This window comes from Mus musculus, chromosome 17, assembly GCF_000001635.26.
Source record: "Mus musculus strain C57BL/6J chromosome 17, GRCm38.p6 C57BL/6J".
Classification (NCBI taxonomy): Eukaryota; Metazoa; Chordata; class Mammalia; order Rodentia; family Muridae; genus Mus; species Mus musculus.
In genome coordinates, this window is record NC_000083.6 from 35,112,714 (window position 1) to 35,126,363 (window position 13,650).

The 13,650-nt window shown below is 50.9% G+C and overlaps 3 protein-coding genes and 1 long non-coding RNA gene across 16 annotated transcripts; 1 reads left to right on the forward strand and 3 right to left on the reverse strand.

Annotated features, from left to right (window-relative positions):
* Positions 1-1,230: 1,230 nt before the first annotated feature.
* Positions 1,231-5,845, reverse strand: Ly6g5b (lymphocyte antigen 6 complex, locus G5B). 2 transcript variants are annotated; one of them, NM_148939.3, is made up of 3 exons: positions 2,630-2,796; positions 2,405-2,533; positions 1,231-2,099 (listed from the first exon to the last, which is right to left on the reverse strand). In NM_148939.3, the coding sequence occupies exons 1-3, from the start codon at positions 2,685-2,687 to the stop codon at positions 1,702-1,704; spliced, it is 585 nt and encodes a 194-aa protein (NP_683741.1). In that variant the 5' UTR covers positions 2,688-2,796; the 3' UTR covers positions 1,231-1,701. The 2 variants fall into 2 exon arrangements, with proteins under 2 accessions (NP_683741.1, NP_001357964.1); NM_001371035.1 differs by having other exon boundaries at positions 2,405-5,845.
* On the reverse strand, positions 3,482-9,340 carry Csnk2b (casein kinase 2, beta polypeptide). 4 transcript variants are annotated; one of them, NM_001303446.1, is made up of 7 exons: positions 9,081-9,340; positions 7,732-7,814; positions 7,041-7,143; positions 5,746-5,861; positions 5,283-5,358; positions 4,983-5,172; positions 3,482-3,712 (listed from the first exon to the last, which is right to left on the reverse strand). In NM_001303446.1, exons 1-7 carry the CDS (start codon positions 9,130-9,132, stop codon positions 3,622-3,624), a joined length of 711 nt encoding a protein of 236 aa, NP_001290375.1. In that variant the 5' UTR covers positions 9,133-9,340; the 3' UTR covers positions 3,482-3,621. The 4 variants fall into 4 exon arrangements, with proteins under 4 accessions (NP_001290375.1, NP_001290374.1, NP_034105.1 ...); NM_001303445.1 differs by lacking the exon at positions 9,081-9,340 and adding an exon at positions 8,598-8,716; NM_009975.3 differs by lacking the exon at positions 9,081-9,340 and adding an exon at positions 8,409-8,579.
* Positions 8,735-12,102, forward strand: Gpank1 (G patch domain and ankyrin repeats 1). 8 transcript variants are annotated; one of them, XM_030250158.1, is made up of 4 exons: positions 8,742-8,837; positions 9,516-9,747; positions 10,340-10,946; positions 11,507-12,102. In XM_030250158.1, the coding sequence occupies exons 3-4, from the start codon at positions 10,342-10,344 to the stop codon at positions 11,949-11,951; spliced, it is 1,050 nt and encodes a 349-aa protein (XP_030106018.1). In that variant the 5' UTR covers positions 8,742-8,837; positions 9,516-9,747; positions 10,340-10,341; the 3' UTR covers positions 11,952-12,102. The 8 variants fall into 8 exon arrangements, with proteins under 8 accessions (XP_006525246.1, XP_030106018.1, XP_006525245.1 ...); XM_006525182.3 differs by having other exon boundaries at positions 8,775-9,085; XM_006525181.3 differs by having other exon boundaries at positions 8,775-9,085; positions 9,516-9,578.
* Positions 10,022-13,630, reverse strand: Gm20522 (predicted gene 20522). 2 transcript variants are annotated; one of them, NR_168268.1, is made up of 3 exons: positions 13,445-13,630; positions 12,520-12,602; positions 10,022-10,525 (listed from the first exon to the last, which is right to left on the reverse strand). It is a non-coding gene; the product is annotated as a predicted gene 20522 (long non-coding RNA). The 2 variants fall into 2 exon arrangements; NR_168267.1 differs by lacking the exon at positions 12,520-12,602.
* Positions 13,631-13,650: the final 20 nt, after the last annotated feature.

Below are 13,650 nucleotides of genomic sequence, written 5' to 3' on the forward strand. Positions count from 1 at the left end.
GAAGGGCATGAGGGCACACTGGGTGCTGGCCAAGGCGTCTGCTGACTGAATAGCTTCCTCTGGTGTGTTTGTGACAAGCTTGTGCTCTGCTGGGAACGTTTACAAAACAGGCTGCTGTTCCTGGAGGCTCGTGCACCTGATCTATTCAGAAGGCTGAGGCAGGATGGCCTGGAGATCAAGGCCAGCTTGCATCAGCGTGAGACCAAATCGCAAAAGGCCAAAACAAGCCCCAAAGCTCTATGTATGTATGTGTCCCTAAGCACACATACCTGCGCATGCATGATCTGGACATCCGTGACCTCCAGCGCAGGTGACCACTTCAAACTACAGGGCTGACTTACTCAGGCATTGGAGCAAAGGGGAGTGGACCTCTTGCTGCAGAGTGACTCTAGCACTGGGCTGAGAGGGGGTGAGCTTGATCACACTCACCTGGAAGTGCTGGTGACCCCTGGATGACATTAGTGTCCTCTGTTGAATAATAGAGTAATGCAAAGCATCCATGAGTGCTTTCTCCGTGCTTGAAAATTTTCAATTTATTATTTGAGATGAATTTGTAATTGACTGTCCTGGAATTCACTATATAGACCAGGCTAGCCTCAAACTCAAGAGATCCACTTGTTTTGTTTCCCAAGCACAGGGATCAAAGGCGTACACCACCATGCCTGATCAGGAACTTCCAGTATTTAGGGTCTGGTAGCATACACCTGTAATTCTAGCTCTTGAGGGGTAGGGGCAGGAGGATCAAGAGTTCAAGGCCAGCTGAGGATACTTGAGACCTTGTCTCAAAAAAAATCCCCTAAATACTAAAACAAAGATTCAACAGCTATCACCTCTAGCATTCGAGATATAATGCAAGGTGCCAGGACCCTTGAAGTGATCCAGGTTGCTCACTACACAAGGACATGGACTTGAGTTTCTTCTTAGGTGAAAACCTGGCACAGGACGTGAGTTTAATATTCCAGGCTTTGGAGGTTATAGTTGAAGTAGGGCATCTATCTTCAAACTTTGGTCTTTAGCTAAGCAGAGGGGAAGGATGTGGCCTTTTTGGGTAATTTGAGAGGAAGCCATAAAATCGAGTGGGTGGGGTTTGGTAATCCCGTTTGAATCCCACACTTAACTCTTTGACCTGGCTACACCTGCCTACATCTGAACCTGACAGACAGACATACACACACACACACACACACACACACACACACACACACACCCTGCCGAAAAATGTGACACAGATTTTGCCAAGTTTTGATTTATTACGGAGGAGACATGGGAGCCCCTACAACCCCTCACAAGGCAGGCAGTCAGGTGAAATGATGAGACCAAGGACAGCGGACCAGGATGGTGGAGATAGTGAGATAGGTCGCTGTGCCAGATGTAAAGGTATGCAAGTCCACCCTTGGGCCTGGCTGCTGAGGCTCGGATATGGCATATGACCAGACTGAGGGTACACGGAGACAGTGACACTCAAAATGGGATTCATTGTCAAGTCAGCCTTGGTGAGAACCGTCCTTAAGTTTCCTGAAAAGGAGGAGGACAAACCAGCCCCAGATCCAGGGGCCATACAGAATTTGGCCATGTAGAGCAGAAAGCTTAAGAGATCAGAGGGCTCAGAGGATCTGAGTGTTCACAGACCGCAGAGCAGGATGCTGGGCCCCTCAAAGGAAGAGTCTCTCAGACAGAGCAGAATCTAGGAAGGGGAACACATCAGGGTCTATCCCAGGGAAGGACCAGAAGTCCTGAACTGTTGAGGAACAAGTATATTTGGCGAAGGTCGGCAATGGACAAGCCCAGCTCCGGGGGCAGAATGAGAGACTCCAGGCCCTCAGACACCTTATGAGCATGGAAGCCAGGCTGAGGCAGAGAGAGGTTCAGGGCCTGGTAAAACTGTTTTATCTGAGACGCTGACAGGGGCATGCCCAGATGGCTTCCTGGGGACCCACGCAGGGTGCTCTGGTGCTGAGCACTGGACCAGGAGTTGCAGTAATCGTACTGGCAGCAATCAGCCTTATACAAGTAGTCTGATTGGTAGATCACATGCCTTTCTTGACATCGGTAGGAATGATGCTGTCCACAGCCCCGTACGTGGAAGCGAACAGTAGTATCTAGAGGAGAGGGGACAGTTATAACCCTGGTTAATAGCTTCCCACTGTTCCCGAACCTCTATCTTCCTGGCATTCACGCAGACCTGACTTTAGTCCATGAATTCTCAAAGACAAATTAAAAAAACAAAAACAAAAACACAAAGGGGGGGGCAGAAAAAAAATAAATCAATTCATTTGTCTGCATACCCCGCCTCCCCTTCAGAGATGCCACTCTCTTCCTCGTGTGGCCCAAACAACCCTCATGCTAAAGAGACCAAGCTACACTGCTCTACCACCCATCAGTCCTTGCCTAGAACTTGGCTCACTTTTATAGATGGTGATCACCATACACGGCGATGGAAGGCTGATGGTGCACTTTTCTGAGCCAGAAATGCAGCCTAGCGAAGGGTCTTCTAAGAGGCACAGGTGGCAGGTACGGACTCTGGCAACTGGAGCTTGGCACAGAGGATAAAGGAGATGGAGCCAGGAGCTCTTTCAAGCACACCCAGGACCAGCTGTCCCCACTCCTCCCAGACCCTGGTCTTACTTACCCTTCCCCATCGCAAAGCCCACCATGGTCAGCATACCTACAAGCACGCGGGCCCTCATTATGGAATTTGGGGGAGAGGAGCAACTCCCACAAAGTACCCCCAAGCCCCACCTTTCTTGATCTTCAGAGGCAGAATGGGTTTGACAGGCAGTCTGAGCAGAAACTGATGTGGGTGCAGAGGTGCACTCCTGCCTGAGGCAAGATCCTGACCAGAGGAGGAAGTCATCTATTGGCAGGAAGAAGGCCTGTCCTCACCCACATTGTCTGGTTCCTGTGTAGGCCACAGAAGAGCACCAGCTGGCTCTTTATCAGGTGTCTTCATCCTAGACATGCCTTGAAAGGCCTGTACCCCCACTTCAGGGACCTGTCTCTGCCACTACCTGCTGTCCACCCACACAGTAGGCTTGGCCCCCATTATGCTGGGAGAGGTTGGCCAGAGACAAGCCTTCCAACCTTTTCCAGACGGCTCTCAGGTCTCCCAGCAGGGGGCACACAGACACCACTGAGCAACAGTTGGGGCTCTCTGCCTCCTCTCCAGTTTTATTTATTGTAGGGTTACATTCCCTTTAACAGCAAGACTGAGGGGACTTCCCATGAAGTCCCTACAGCAGCCACAGCCACAGCCCCAAGAGAGCAGGTGTTCTCCAACCTCTGAAACCTTTCCCTTCAATCCTGCACTTGCGCTCACCCAACCTAGAGTGCTGCTCTGACACACTATCTGTACATGGTACAGATTCATGAAGCCGCAATCTGGGCTGCTTCCAACCTAGGGAAGATGGGCTAGAGCAAGAGGGTCCCTGGAGTGCAGTAGCCCACCCCTTCCCGACCCCAGCAACACACAGTAGGAGACAGCTCATGGCCTTTTCTTCCTTTATTTCATATTCCCACCACAGTAACAATTCCTTTAATTTAAACTAAAAACCATAGACTTCCTGAAAGGGTGGCAGCAGAGGAATGGTGGTGTCACAGACAGAGGGAGAGGTGGGTGGGCAATCAGCGAATAGTCTTGACTGGGCTCTTGAAGTTGCTGGCGGCTTGGAGCTGCAGCTGGTAAGCCATTGGATGGATCTTGAAACCATAGAGCCTGGGTGAAGGAGGTCAGAGAGGCAGCACGGTAAGCTCTCTGCTAGCTCTGCCAGTGGCGGCCATCCCAGCCTCCTCACATCGACTCCACAGGACCCCAATCTCCTTGCACATGAATACATGAAACATGTCTCTCTCTTTCTCTTATTTGGGGAAGGGCTAGTTTTTCAAGACAGGGCTTCTGTGTCTAACAGGGCCTTGGCCTCAAAATAAAGAGATCTGCTTACCTCTGCCTCCCCTTGTGTAACCATCCCCAGCTTAAAAAAATGTACCATAAACATCCACTAAAATTAAAATTCCAGGCCAGGTAATGGCCTGCCTCATTTATAGTCTTATTTATAGCTTGAGATCAACTTAGCCAACAACGACCCTGTCAAACATTCCCTGTGGGGGCTGGTGAGATGGCTCAGCGGGTAAGAGCACCCGACTGCTCTTCCAAAGGTCGGAAGTTCAAATCCCAGCAACCACATGGTGGCTCACAACCATCCGTAACAAGATCTGACTCCCTCTTCTGGAGTGTCTGAGGACAGCTACAGTGTACTTACATATAATAAATAAATAAATAAATAAATCTTAAAAAAAAAAAAAACATTCCCTGTGCCTCTCACAACACCTGTGCCAAACCAACCAACCAACCAAAAACTCACAGTGAAAGTATAGCTCAGAGAGAGAGGATGGTTCGGCAGGCATGAGGCCAGGGGAAACTTCCAACCCACACAGGAAATTTCAATTTTATTAAGATTTAGTACTGCCGGGCATGGTGGCACATGCCTTTAATCCCAGCACTTGGGAGGCAGAGGCAGGCGGATTTCTGAGTTCGAGGCCAGCCTGATCTACAAAGTGAGTTCCAGGACAGCCAGAGCTACACAGAGAAACCCTGTCTCGGAAAAAAAAAAAAAAAAAAAAAAAAAAAAGAAGATTTAGTACCTGTTCAAAATAGAATCTTTCTCCCCTGGTATACAGTAAAAAAAAAGATACCAGGATGATAAGTCTCACTAAATCACAAAGCTAAGCATCCAAAATGGGAACAGCAACAGTCACTGTTTAAATAGTCAAGTGCCATACATTTAAAACTGTTGCTAGGCAGGTACTGTTGGCATCCCTGCTTCATAGATAAGAAAATGGACTCACAAGCAAGTAACTTCCCCAGCCACTCAGCAGGAAAAAGCCCTGACTTTGGGATAGGCAAGCCTCAAGAAAGGGCTATGCTTGTCCTCAATTCTCTCTAGACCTTGGCTCTTTGATCCTTTGTGACTGTCTTTGCTCCCTACCTGGGTACAAACTGGTTGGCAGGTCGCTTGGGCCGGTACTCTGGATGCACCATGAAGAGCATGTGAGGGAAACCAGTGCCGAAGTATGCGCCGTCCGTGTGGTGGTGTCTGGAGGACTTGGGTGTGTACACGTCCATGCACTTGGGGCAGTAGAGTTTCACCATGGCCTCGCCTGGGATGTCTGAAAGGCCTGGGAGATAGACAGCCAGACTGCAGACCAGGTATCCCTAGCGCTCCCCAACCTCCCAAAGGACTCGGGCACTGAGTACAGGAAGGCAGCTTCTGGCTTTCAACACTCACCGATAGGAAGCATTGGCTGGTTCTCACAGTATACACGAGGACAGTAGCCAAAGTCTCCCTGCTGGTACTTTTCCAACTAAGGTGTGTAAAACAGAAGGGACTGGTGGGTGAGCATGAAGAGGCAATCTCAACTCATTTCATGGTCCCCCCCCCCCATGTCTCCCACTTCTGACTAGAAGCCCCCTCTCTGTCGAGATAGGTCCTCAAACTCAAGTGCCTTTCCTTTGTGGGGCAGTCTGCAGAGCCCAGGGGCCATTTGCTATTTGTTCCCTGCAAACTCCTTCGTTTTCCGGTTTCATCTCCCTTCCTTAAAACACCTTCAATGGGACCCTGAGTGAGGATTCACTCCTCAGCCCAGCTCTGGGTCTCTCCCTCTCTCCTCTGCCACGCTCCTTGCCAGGTAGGAACCAGGCCTCGGACCCATGCACCTGTTTCCCTTCCTGCAGAAGGAGCAGAGCCTCACCATTTGTGCGATGCCTCGGTTGGTGAGGATGTAGCGGGCGTGGATCAACCCATAAAGCATCTCAGCTGCCTGTTCGATCAAGTCGCTCTGGTTGGGGTTGTCTTCCAGCTCTTCATCTGAAACGTGGGTGGGGTGGCCGCTTGTTTAGTTTTCCAGGGTAACCCCACCTTACCTGCAAGGTGGCGCCTCCAGTTTCTCTAGTACCTGTTTCTGAGCCTTGCCCTACCCATCATCTATACATCTGACCCAGAAACCTGGGCTTTTGATTCTTCTACAAAGCAAGACTGCTCGGCAGGGCCTTCTCTGTGTTCCTCTTTAGTCTCTGCCTGCCTCTCTTTTCACAGTAAGTAAATGTAAACACACAAACGCAGAGGAGGCCCTCTAGAGCAGCAGAGGGGAAGAGGCAGCAGCACACCAAACCCGAGAGGAAACTATCGTTACGAACCAGAACTGAGCTACTTTCAGAGAGCTTGGAGACAAAGCAAGAGTCATAAGGAATCAAAACAGTGAAGAAGCCAAGCACTGCTGTGTGTGCCACGACTCAGCCATCGAAAGCAGGGCAGAAAGACCAAGGGGTAAAGTCCAGTTTGGGTTATGAATGCTTGGGCCTTGAGGTGGGGGAGAAAAGACAGGAGCAAGGGATCTGGGGATAGGAGAGAGAGCTGGATTATTAAAAGGAAATTTAGAAATTCAAGAAGCAAGCCAGTCTGTGATCCAGTACTCAGGAGGCAGAGACAAGCAGATCTCTGTGAGTTCAAGGACAGGCTGGTCTACAGAATGAGTTCTAGAACAGACAAGGCTACCCAAGAAAACCTGTCTCGGGCCAGAGAGATGGCTCAGCGGTTAAGAGCACTGACTGCTCTTCCTAAGGTCCTGAGTTCAAATCCCAGCAACCACATGGTGGCTCACAACCATCTGTAATGGGATCTGATGCCCTCTTCTGGTGTGTCTGAAAACAGTTACAGTGTATTTATTTATAATAATAAATAAATCTTTGGGCCAGAGTGAGCAGGGACTGAGTGAGCGGGTTTGACTCGAGAGCAGAGTTCCTAAATTCAATTCCCAGCAACCACATGAAGGCTCACAACCACCTGTACAGCTTTAGTGTGCTTATATACATAAAATATATATATATGAAAAAGAAAAAAGAAAACCCAGTTTCCACCTCCCACAACAACCACCTCAAGAGGCCAGTGAGCAGAGACTAGAAGAAAATGAAAACAAAGCACCTATGGAGGGGAGTGCACACTTTATCACCAACCCCACAGTCAGCAACAACCCTAAGGGCACATTACCAGGTTCCAGGTCTAAGATCATGTCCAGAGCTTGTCGATAGTGAGGCACCTGCTCATTGAGTCCAGTAAGATTAAATTTGTCCTGGATGTAGTCTTCATCCACCTACGGGCACAGGGAAGCCAAGGGGTTGAAAATAATATAGGAAGGCCCATCTTCCACCTGGGCCCAAGAGATGTCTTATCCTCAGCCAAGTCACCTCTCGTGTCCTATTCCCAATTCTGCAGAGGTACTGAAGTCTCATAAAAACTGCAGGCCCTTTCTTTAAGGCTAACCATCTCCAGCAAAGACATAGACATTATTCAGCTTCGACACAAGCTTATTTTAGAAACCGCACTTGCCATCTTCTTGGGGATAGCAAACTCTCTGAGTTGAAGACTTGGGAATCATGAAGGCTAAACAGTTTAGTTTCTGAAAGGCATTTGTAATTTTCTACTGAAGCCACCGGGCTTTGCACATTACCCAACTTTAACATGAAATATTTTAATTATCCTAGTGGTCACCCAGAGGTACCTCTGTTAGCCATGCATATTGACAAAACCTTGAAATCCTAGCACTCAGGAGACTGAGGAAGTAGGACTGCCAGGAGTTCAAGGCCAGTCTAGGCTGCATAGTGAGTTCCGTCGAAATCTGCTCTCAAACAACATAAAATAAAACATCGAGGGCATGTGGAGTTGGCCGACCTAAACTCACCTCACAGAAGAATTCATTACCACGGAGCCCACAGAACCAGGAAATCCAGGACACCTCCTCAGAGCTACTCATCTTTATGTCCGCTGTGAAAGAAGAGCGTTAAGTAAGTGGAGACCAAGCTGTTTCTTGTCTCTTCCCTCCTCCCACACATTCTCCACAACAACGGAAGAATCTGAGTCCAGCCAGGCTTGAAGGATCCCGGCCTCTGAAGCATCTCCAAGCTTCTCTCCTTCACCTCAGCCCCCTTGCAGTGTGCTGGCAATAAGTTTCGCTACTTTCCAGAAAATGACAGGTCCTGATCTGTTAGTGTGACCCTCGTCCCTGGCGCTCCTCAAAGCCAGGCCCCTCTCCCCTCCATGTCAGCCGCGACAGGGCCCTCGGCTCCGGCTCCCCACCACCGCAGGTGCCTGCATGTTCCTGGCGCCTGTCCCAAGGCTTCCGAAGTTCATTTTCCCCAACAGAGCCGGCCTCTCCTGCACTCGCAGGGTTGGCGAAGGCACCACACTTCTGTGGGTCTCACGAGCGTCCCCAAAAGCCGCCTCCTCTCGCCCAGGGCCCCCGACCTCCTTCGGCTACCGACCCGGTCACTTCCTTCGTCGCCCCCACATCGAGGAGCTCCAACCAGAGTGCCGCGCCCAGGGACGGGCGACTCGACGCGGGGACAACCCCACACTCACCGGCCGGACGGGGACTGGGACTGGGGCGGGGAAGGGGAGCTGTGCTTCCAAGGAACCGCAGAGACCACTACAGCGCAAAAAGCCGACCCGGCCGCAGCAGACGAAGTAGGGAGGGGGGGGGCCACTGGAAACTGGTGAGGATTTGGGTGAGAAAAGGGCAACGCGCAGGCGCTAAGAACCGCCCCCTACCTCCGTGGACGCCGGGAGATGTAGTCCCGTCGGCAGAGAGAAACTGACGAAATGAGGGGAAGACAAACTACCAATCCCAAGAGGACCCGCGCATGACTCTCTAAGGGCCGCGAGGCCCTAGAGGAAGCCGCCTGGGGGCGGGGCGAACCGAGGCGCCACCGGAAGCGGAAGCGGAGCAGGGGGTCTTCCCGACCAGGAAGCCTGGGAAATATAGTCTTGTTAGGCTCGCTAAGCTGCCGGGTAGGTCCTCGGGCTGATTGTCATCCCTGCGGTGCTCCCTCAGCGTTCCGCTTTGCTTTTTTTTCTCCCTCTTCCCTGTGCCAGGCCAACCCACGGGATCCTGGTTCTCTCGCCAGGCCCGCGACAGAGTGCGCTCGGGCTCCGGCATGCGCAGAGTTGTGGTGAGGGACTTAGGTCGGGTGTGCTTGGGATGCGCTGAGCTGTGCACGCTGCGTGAGAACCTGGACCGCCCTGCGAGCTAACCTGAGGTGGGGCCAGCCATTCTGCCGCCGCTTGTCCCTTTGTACTTCTCCATCTCCTCAGAGCTGGGGTAGAGAGTTGTGCTGATGACCCTGACTGTTCTTCAAACCCTGCTCAGAGCAGTGGTGAGGGGTAACCGTGATGTTACTTCATCTCACAGCTCCTCGGCATCCCACAGGTCTCCCCACTGTGTCCTCAGAGTCTTTCTGAACGCGGAGGGTGGCGAAGGGCATTGTGGGGGCGTTATGTAAAAGCAGGACCCCAACCGACAGGCTCCCCCTTGGGTCCTCGCGCTACTGGGCACGCGATGCTTTACTACGAGGATGCTAGAAAAGGTTCTAGCGCGGGAAACTTGAACCTTATGGATGTTTTGTTGTTGTTGCTCCTGCGCATGCCTCGTTCTGCCCTGTGGCTATTTGATTGTATCCAATCTTACAGATTACAAGAGCGACATTTTGCGGTACAGAAGTGACAATGCAGCTTCCCCAGAAACCTCCCGGAGTAATGTCATGCCTGTTTTTAATCTGGGAAAAGGGGACCCCTAGATAAGATCGAGCAAGATTTAAAAGGTCGACCTGTGCGGGCCAGTGGTGGCGCACGCCTTTAATCCCAGCACTTGGGAGGCAGAAGCTGGCAGATTTCTGAGATCGAGGCCAGTCTGGTCTACAGAGTGAGTTCCAGGACAGCCAGGGCTATACAGAGAAACCCTGTCTCGAAAAAAAAAGGGGGGGGGGTGTCGACCTTATATTTCCTGTATGTGTTAGCGGAATGTTTTCAGAGAGAGCCTGGCATTTTTGTTTGTAGGAAGATGGGAGTTGAATACAGAACCCATTAACAACTGTCTTGTAGAATATTTTTTTCCTGTTACCCTTTTTCTTTTCTGTGTTATTGATAGAATCTAGAATTCTCAAATTTGAAACAAGCATTCTACACAGATTCATATCTACTATGCCCTCATGAAATTTTATTAACATCATGACAGGATCTGTTGTTCCTGGGGTCTGTTTTACCCATCCCATCGTGACAGGATCTGTTGTTATTCCTGGGGTCCCTTTTACCCATGAGGCCCGGGCTCCACAGAATCCTAACTATGAAGTCAGTTTTGGGATGGGAGGCCCATTTTAGTTCTAGGCTGCTTTCCCATCTCAGCGGGCCCCCAGAGGTGGTGCTGGTCATCTTCACAATAGCTACCTGAATGGTTGGATCGCTTGCTTGTCACATCCTTGCCTTGCCCAGTCTTCATTTTCTTGTTTCTCTCACAGGCATGTCTAGGCCATCCTTCATCGAATTTACCCCAGCGGCTGACTCCAGTGACCTCTGGAAGGATGGGCAGCAGCAACCACAGCAGGAGAAAGCAGAGCCTGTCCTGGACGGGGCTGCTGCCCGGGCTTTCTATGAGGCTCTAATCGCAGATGACAGTAGTTCCTCTAAGCCCCAGAGAGCTGAACCTATGAGGGAGAGGAAGAAGAAGAGAAGAAGAGTGACTAGGGAGCCTGCAGCAGCAGGAGTCCCCAGACAAGGAAGAGCACTTGAGGATGAAGACAGGATGGCCCAGTGGATCCTGCTGGCAGCCCAGAATGGGGATCTGACAGAACTCCGGAGGCTGCTAGAACCCCAAGAGGCAGGGGGAGCTGGAGGGAATATCAATGCTCGTGATGCCTTCTGGTGGACTCCCTTGATGTGTGCTGCCCGAGCAGGCCAGGGCGCCGCTGTGCGCTATCTCCTGGGCCGAGGAGCTGCCTGGGTTGGAGTCTGTGACCTGGGAGGCAGAGATGCTGCCCAGCTGGCTGAAGAAGCAGGCTTCCCTGAGGTAGCCCGTATGGTCAGAGAGAGTCATGGAGAGACAAGGAGCCCTGAGAACCAGAACCGGTGAGGAGGGAGCCTTCACTTACACCCATCTTTATTGTGTTCTTCCTTTCCTGGGCACCTCATACTAAGGGCCCACAGCAGCTAAAGGGGGCTATTCATCCTCTGGCATATTCAGTCATAGAGTAACAATGGGCGTGGTCTTTGTGCATTTGAATCTTGGTTCCATTTATTTGCAGTGCCAGCCTAAAGTCTGCAAATCTCAGTCCTTGTCTGAGAATTGGGGCTAAGACTTTTTCCTCAAAGGGGTGTTAAGATACAGTAGGTTAATGTGGAAAGAGATGGGGTAGGATGGGATGGTGCTTGTCACACAGTTTGCACTTTATAAATGCCAGCACTACTCATTATTCCTGAGAGCTTGAGGCCTACCTGACAGTATTCCAAATATTCCCTACTGGGAAGACCCTGGGGCCCCTTTCCAAGACAAGATACAACCAAAAGATGCTGCTGACATTGGGAGAAAGGCAAAAAGTACTTTGCTCTGCTCTGCCTGGTGCCTGAACAACTTGAGGCTCTGTTCATCTTTTTTTTTCCTCCCCTATAACATATTTCTTTCTCTGCAGATCTACCCCCTCCTCGTCCCAGTTCTGTGAGGACTGTGGTGCCCACTTTGAAGACTCCAACCACCACACATCTACTGCTCACCTGCTGTCACTGTCCAGGAGACCCCAGCCCTCCAACCTTCCCCTTGGGGTGCCCACTTCCAGTCCTGGCTTCAGGCTACTGCTGAGAGGTGGCTGGGAACCAGGAATGGGGCTAGGACCCCGGGGTGAAGGCCGTGCCAACCCTATCCCCACTATCCTCAAGAGGGACCAGGAAGGATTGGGTTATAGATCCCCACCCCAACCCCGAGTCACACACTTTGCAGCGCGGGATACCCGGGCTGTGTCTGGGAGAGAGAGAGTCCCTCGAGTTGCCACACTGAGTCAGAGGGAGAACAGAAGGCAAGAAGAAAAGGGCAGAGCCTGGGAGCGAGATCTAAGACTGTACATGAACCTCGAGTTCTGACTGATATGGACTGGCCCTGGTCTGTCACTCGCTGGACTTGGGCCTCTGACTTGGACACTTGGACTTCCGAACCCTTAGGCCTTAGCTGTTGGGCTCTGATTTTAGAGAGAAGGGCGGAGAGTTGGGAGATAAATAAACTTCCTTCCTTGTGGTTTGTTTACTTTCTTGAATGATATAGTAGGGAATTGGAACAAATCTGAGAGTCACATAGAAGTCTCACCTGAGCCAAAAGGACAAGCTCTCCGGGTGACAAAAGAGAGTCCCCAGTCCTGCTGGCTGCATTCTACCTGCTCCTTGAATCCCCGCCCCCACACACACATTAGGAATTGCCCCACTTTGTAAAACACCCCTCTGAGTATGTGTCTAGGCCAGTCAAGTCAGTGACAAGTATCACAAACCAAGTGTGCTATGTGTTGGAGAGGGGCGGGCATAGCTTGGTTAGAGCACCTGCCTAACACTGGGAAGACCCTGGGTGGGGCCCCTCTCCAAGACAAGATGCATCCAAAAGATGCTGCTGACATTGGGAGAAAAGCCAAAGATACTTTGCTCTGCTCTGCCTGATACAAACCTTGAACTTGAGGAAGCCAGCTGTGATGAAGTGTAATACCTTGTGGTAGGGAAGTTAAAAGTCCCCAGAGAGGAAGTAGAGTCCTGCAGGATTGGCCAATACAACTAATGTCATCCAACCTGTGTGACATTCTAGCTGTGACCAGAGCTCTGACCTCCCAGATAAAAAGTTCAAGATGAACTTTTTTTCTTTTTGTTTTTTGAGACACAGTCTCTCACTATGTGTAGACCAGGCTGGCATCAAACTCAGCTAAAACTGGTTCTGGAGTGCTACATGGGGCTTAACCTAGGGCTTCATACCTGCTTACTGAGTTAGGATTCCAAGGCTTAAGGCAGTCCTAAGAGATCATTTCACTCCCTGAAAACCAGGCAATATGCTTTTCTACACTTCTCTTACGTACTTGGCACCCCCAATCCCTTGAGATGCTTATACAGAGTGCTAGGAACATGAAAGCTTTCAAATCCCAGTCTGGAAGGCCAAAGGGCGGCTGCTTAAATCACGTGGCTCCTGTTATTTACCTTTCTGGACCAGCATTACAAGATATCTCAGGTGAGAAATGGAGGAATGGCGGGGGTTGTGAGAAAGAACCACAGAGAGGCTGGAATCGTCACACAGGGAAGCAGTGGCAAGAGGATCGACTCAAAGGCAGTCTGGGCAACATATGTCCAAGCCTTTCCTGAGCTATATATATCCTGAGCTATATATATATATATATATATATATATGGATCTAAGCTACATATATAGGGGACCTGTCCTTAAAAACAAAGCTGGGCAGTGGTGCAGCGTGCCTTTAATCAAGGAGACAAGAGGCGGGCAGATCTCTTTTGAGTTCAAGGCCAGTCTGGTCTACCGAGCTAATTCAAGATAGCTAAAGTTACATTGAAAAACAAAACAAAAAAATCCCAAACTAAGGGCTAGAATACCTAACCAGTGTCAGCGGCGGGAAGGTCTGGGAGGTGAGCAGCCGAACCCGGGTTCGTGCTCAGGGTCTGGTCTTAGGTGGTCCTCTCTCTACGCCTGCGCTAGTGAATCGCGGGGGCTTCGGAGGAGGTCGCTCTGTCGAGTCCGCCTCACGGGTTGCGGAGCTCCGCCCCCGCTGGTCCCTCCCGACCCGGTACAGCTGCTTCCG

Excerpts from the sequence above, each read along its gene's own strand:
- Ly6g5b (NM_148939.3), bottom strand. The coding sequence starts at position 2,687 with ATGAGGGCCCGCGTGCTTGTAGGTATGCTGACCATGGTGGGCTTTGCG. Across the intron at positions 2,534-2,629 it reads GGGCTTTGCGATGGGGAAGG|CTCCAGTTGCCAGAGTCCGT; the intron begins GTAAGTAAGACC and ends CTCTGTGCCAAG. Across the intron at positions 2,100-2,404 it reads GGTGATCACCATCTATAAAA|ATACTACTGTTCGCTTCCAC; the intron begins GTGAGCCAAGTT and ends CCTCTCCTCTAG.
- Csnk2b (NM_001303476.1), bottom strand. The coding sequence starts at position 7,803 with ATGAGTAGCTCTGAGGAGGTGTCCTGGATTTCCTGGTTCTGTGGGCTC. Across the intron at positions 5,359-5,745 it reads ACCGAGGCATCGCACAAATG|TTGGAAAAGTACCAGCAGGG; the intron begins GTGAGGCTCTGC and ends TACACACCTTAG. Across the intron at positions 3,713-4,982 it reads GCCAACCAGTTTGTACCCAG|GCTCTATGGTTTCAAGATCC; the intron begins GTAGGGAGCAAA and ends TCCTTCACCCAG.
- Gpank1 (XM_030250157.1), top strand. The coding sequence starts at position 10,273 with ATGGTTGGATCGCTTGCTTGTCACATCCTTGCCTTGCCCAGTCTTCAT. Across the intron at positions 10,947-11,506 it reads AGCCCTGAGAACCAGAACCG|ATCTACCCCCTCCTCGTCCC; the intron begins GTGAGGAGGGAG and ends CTTTCTCTGCAG.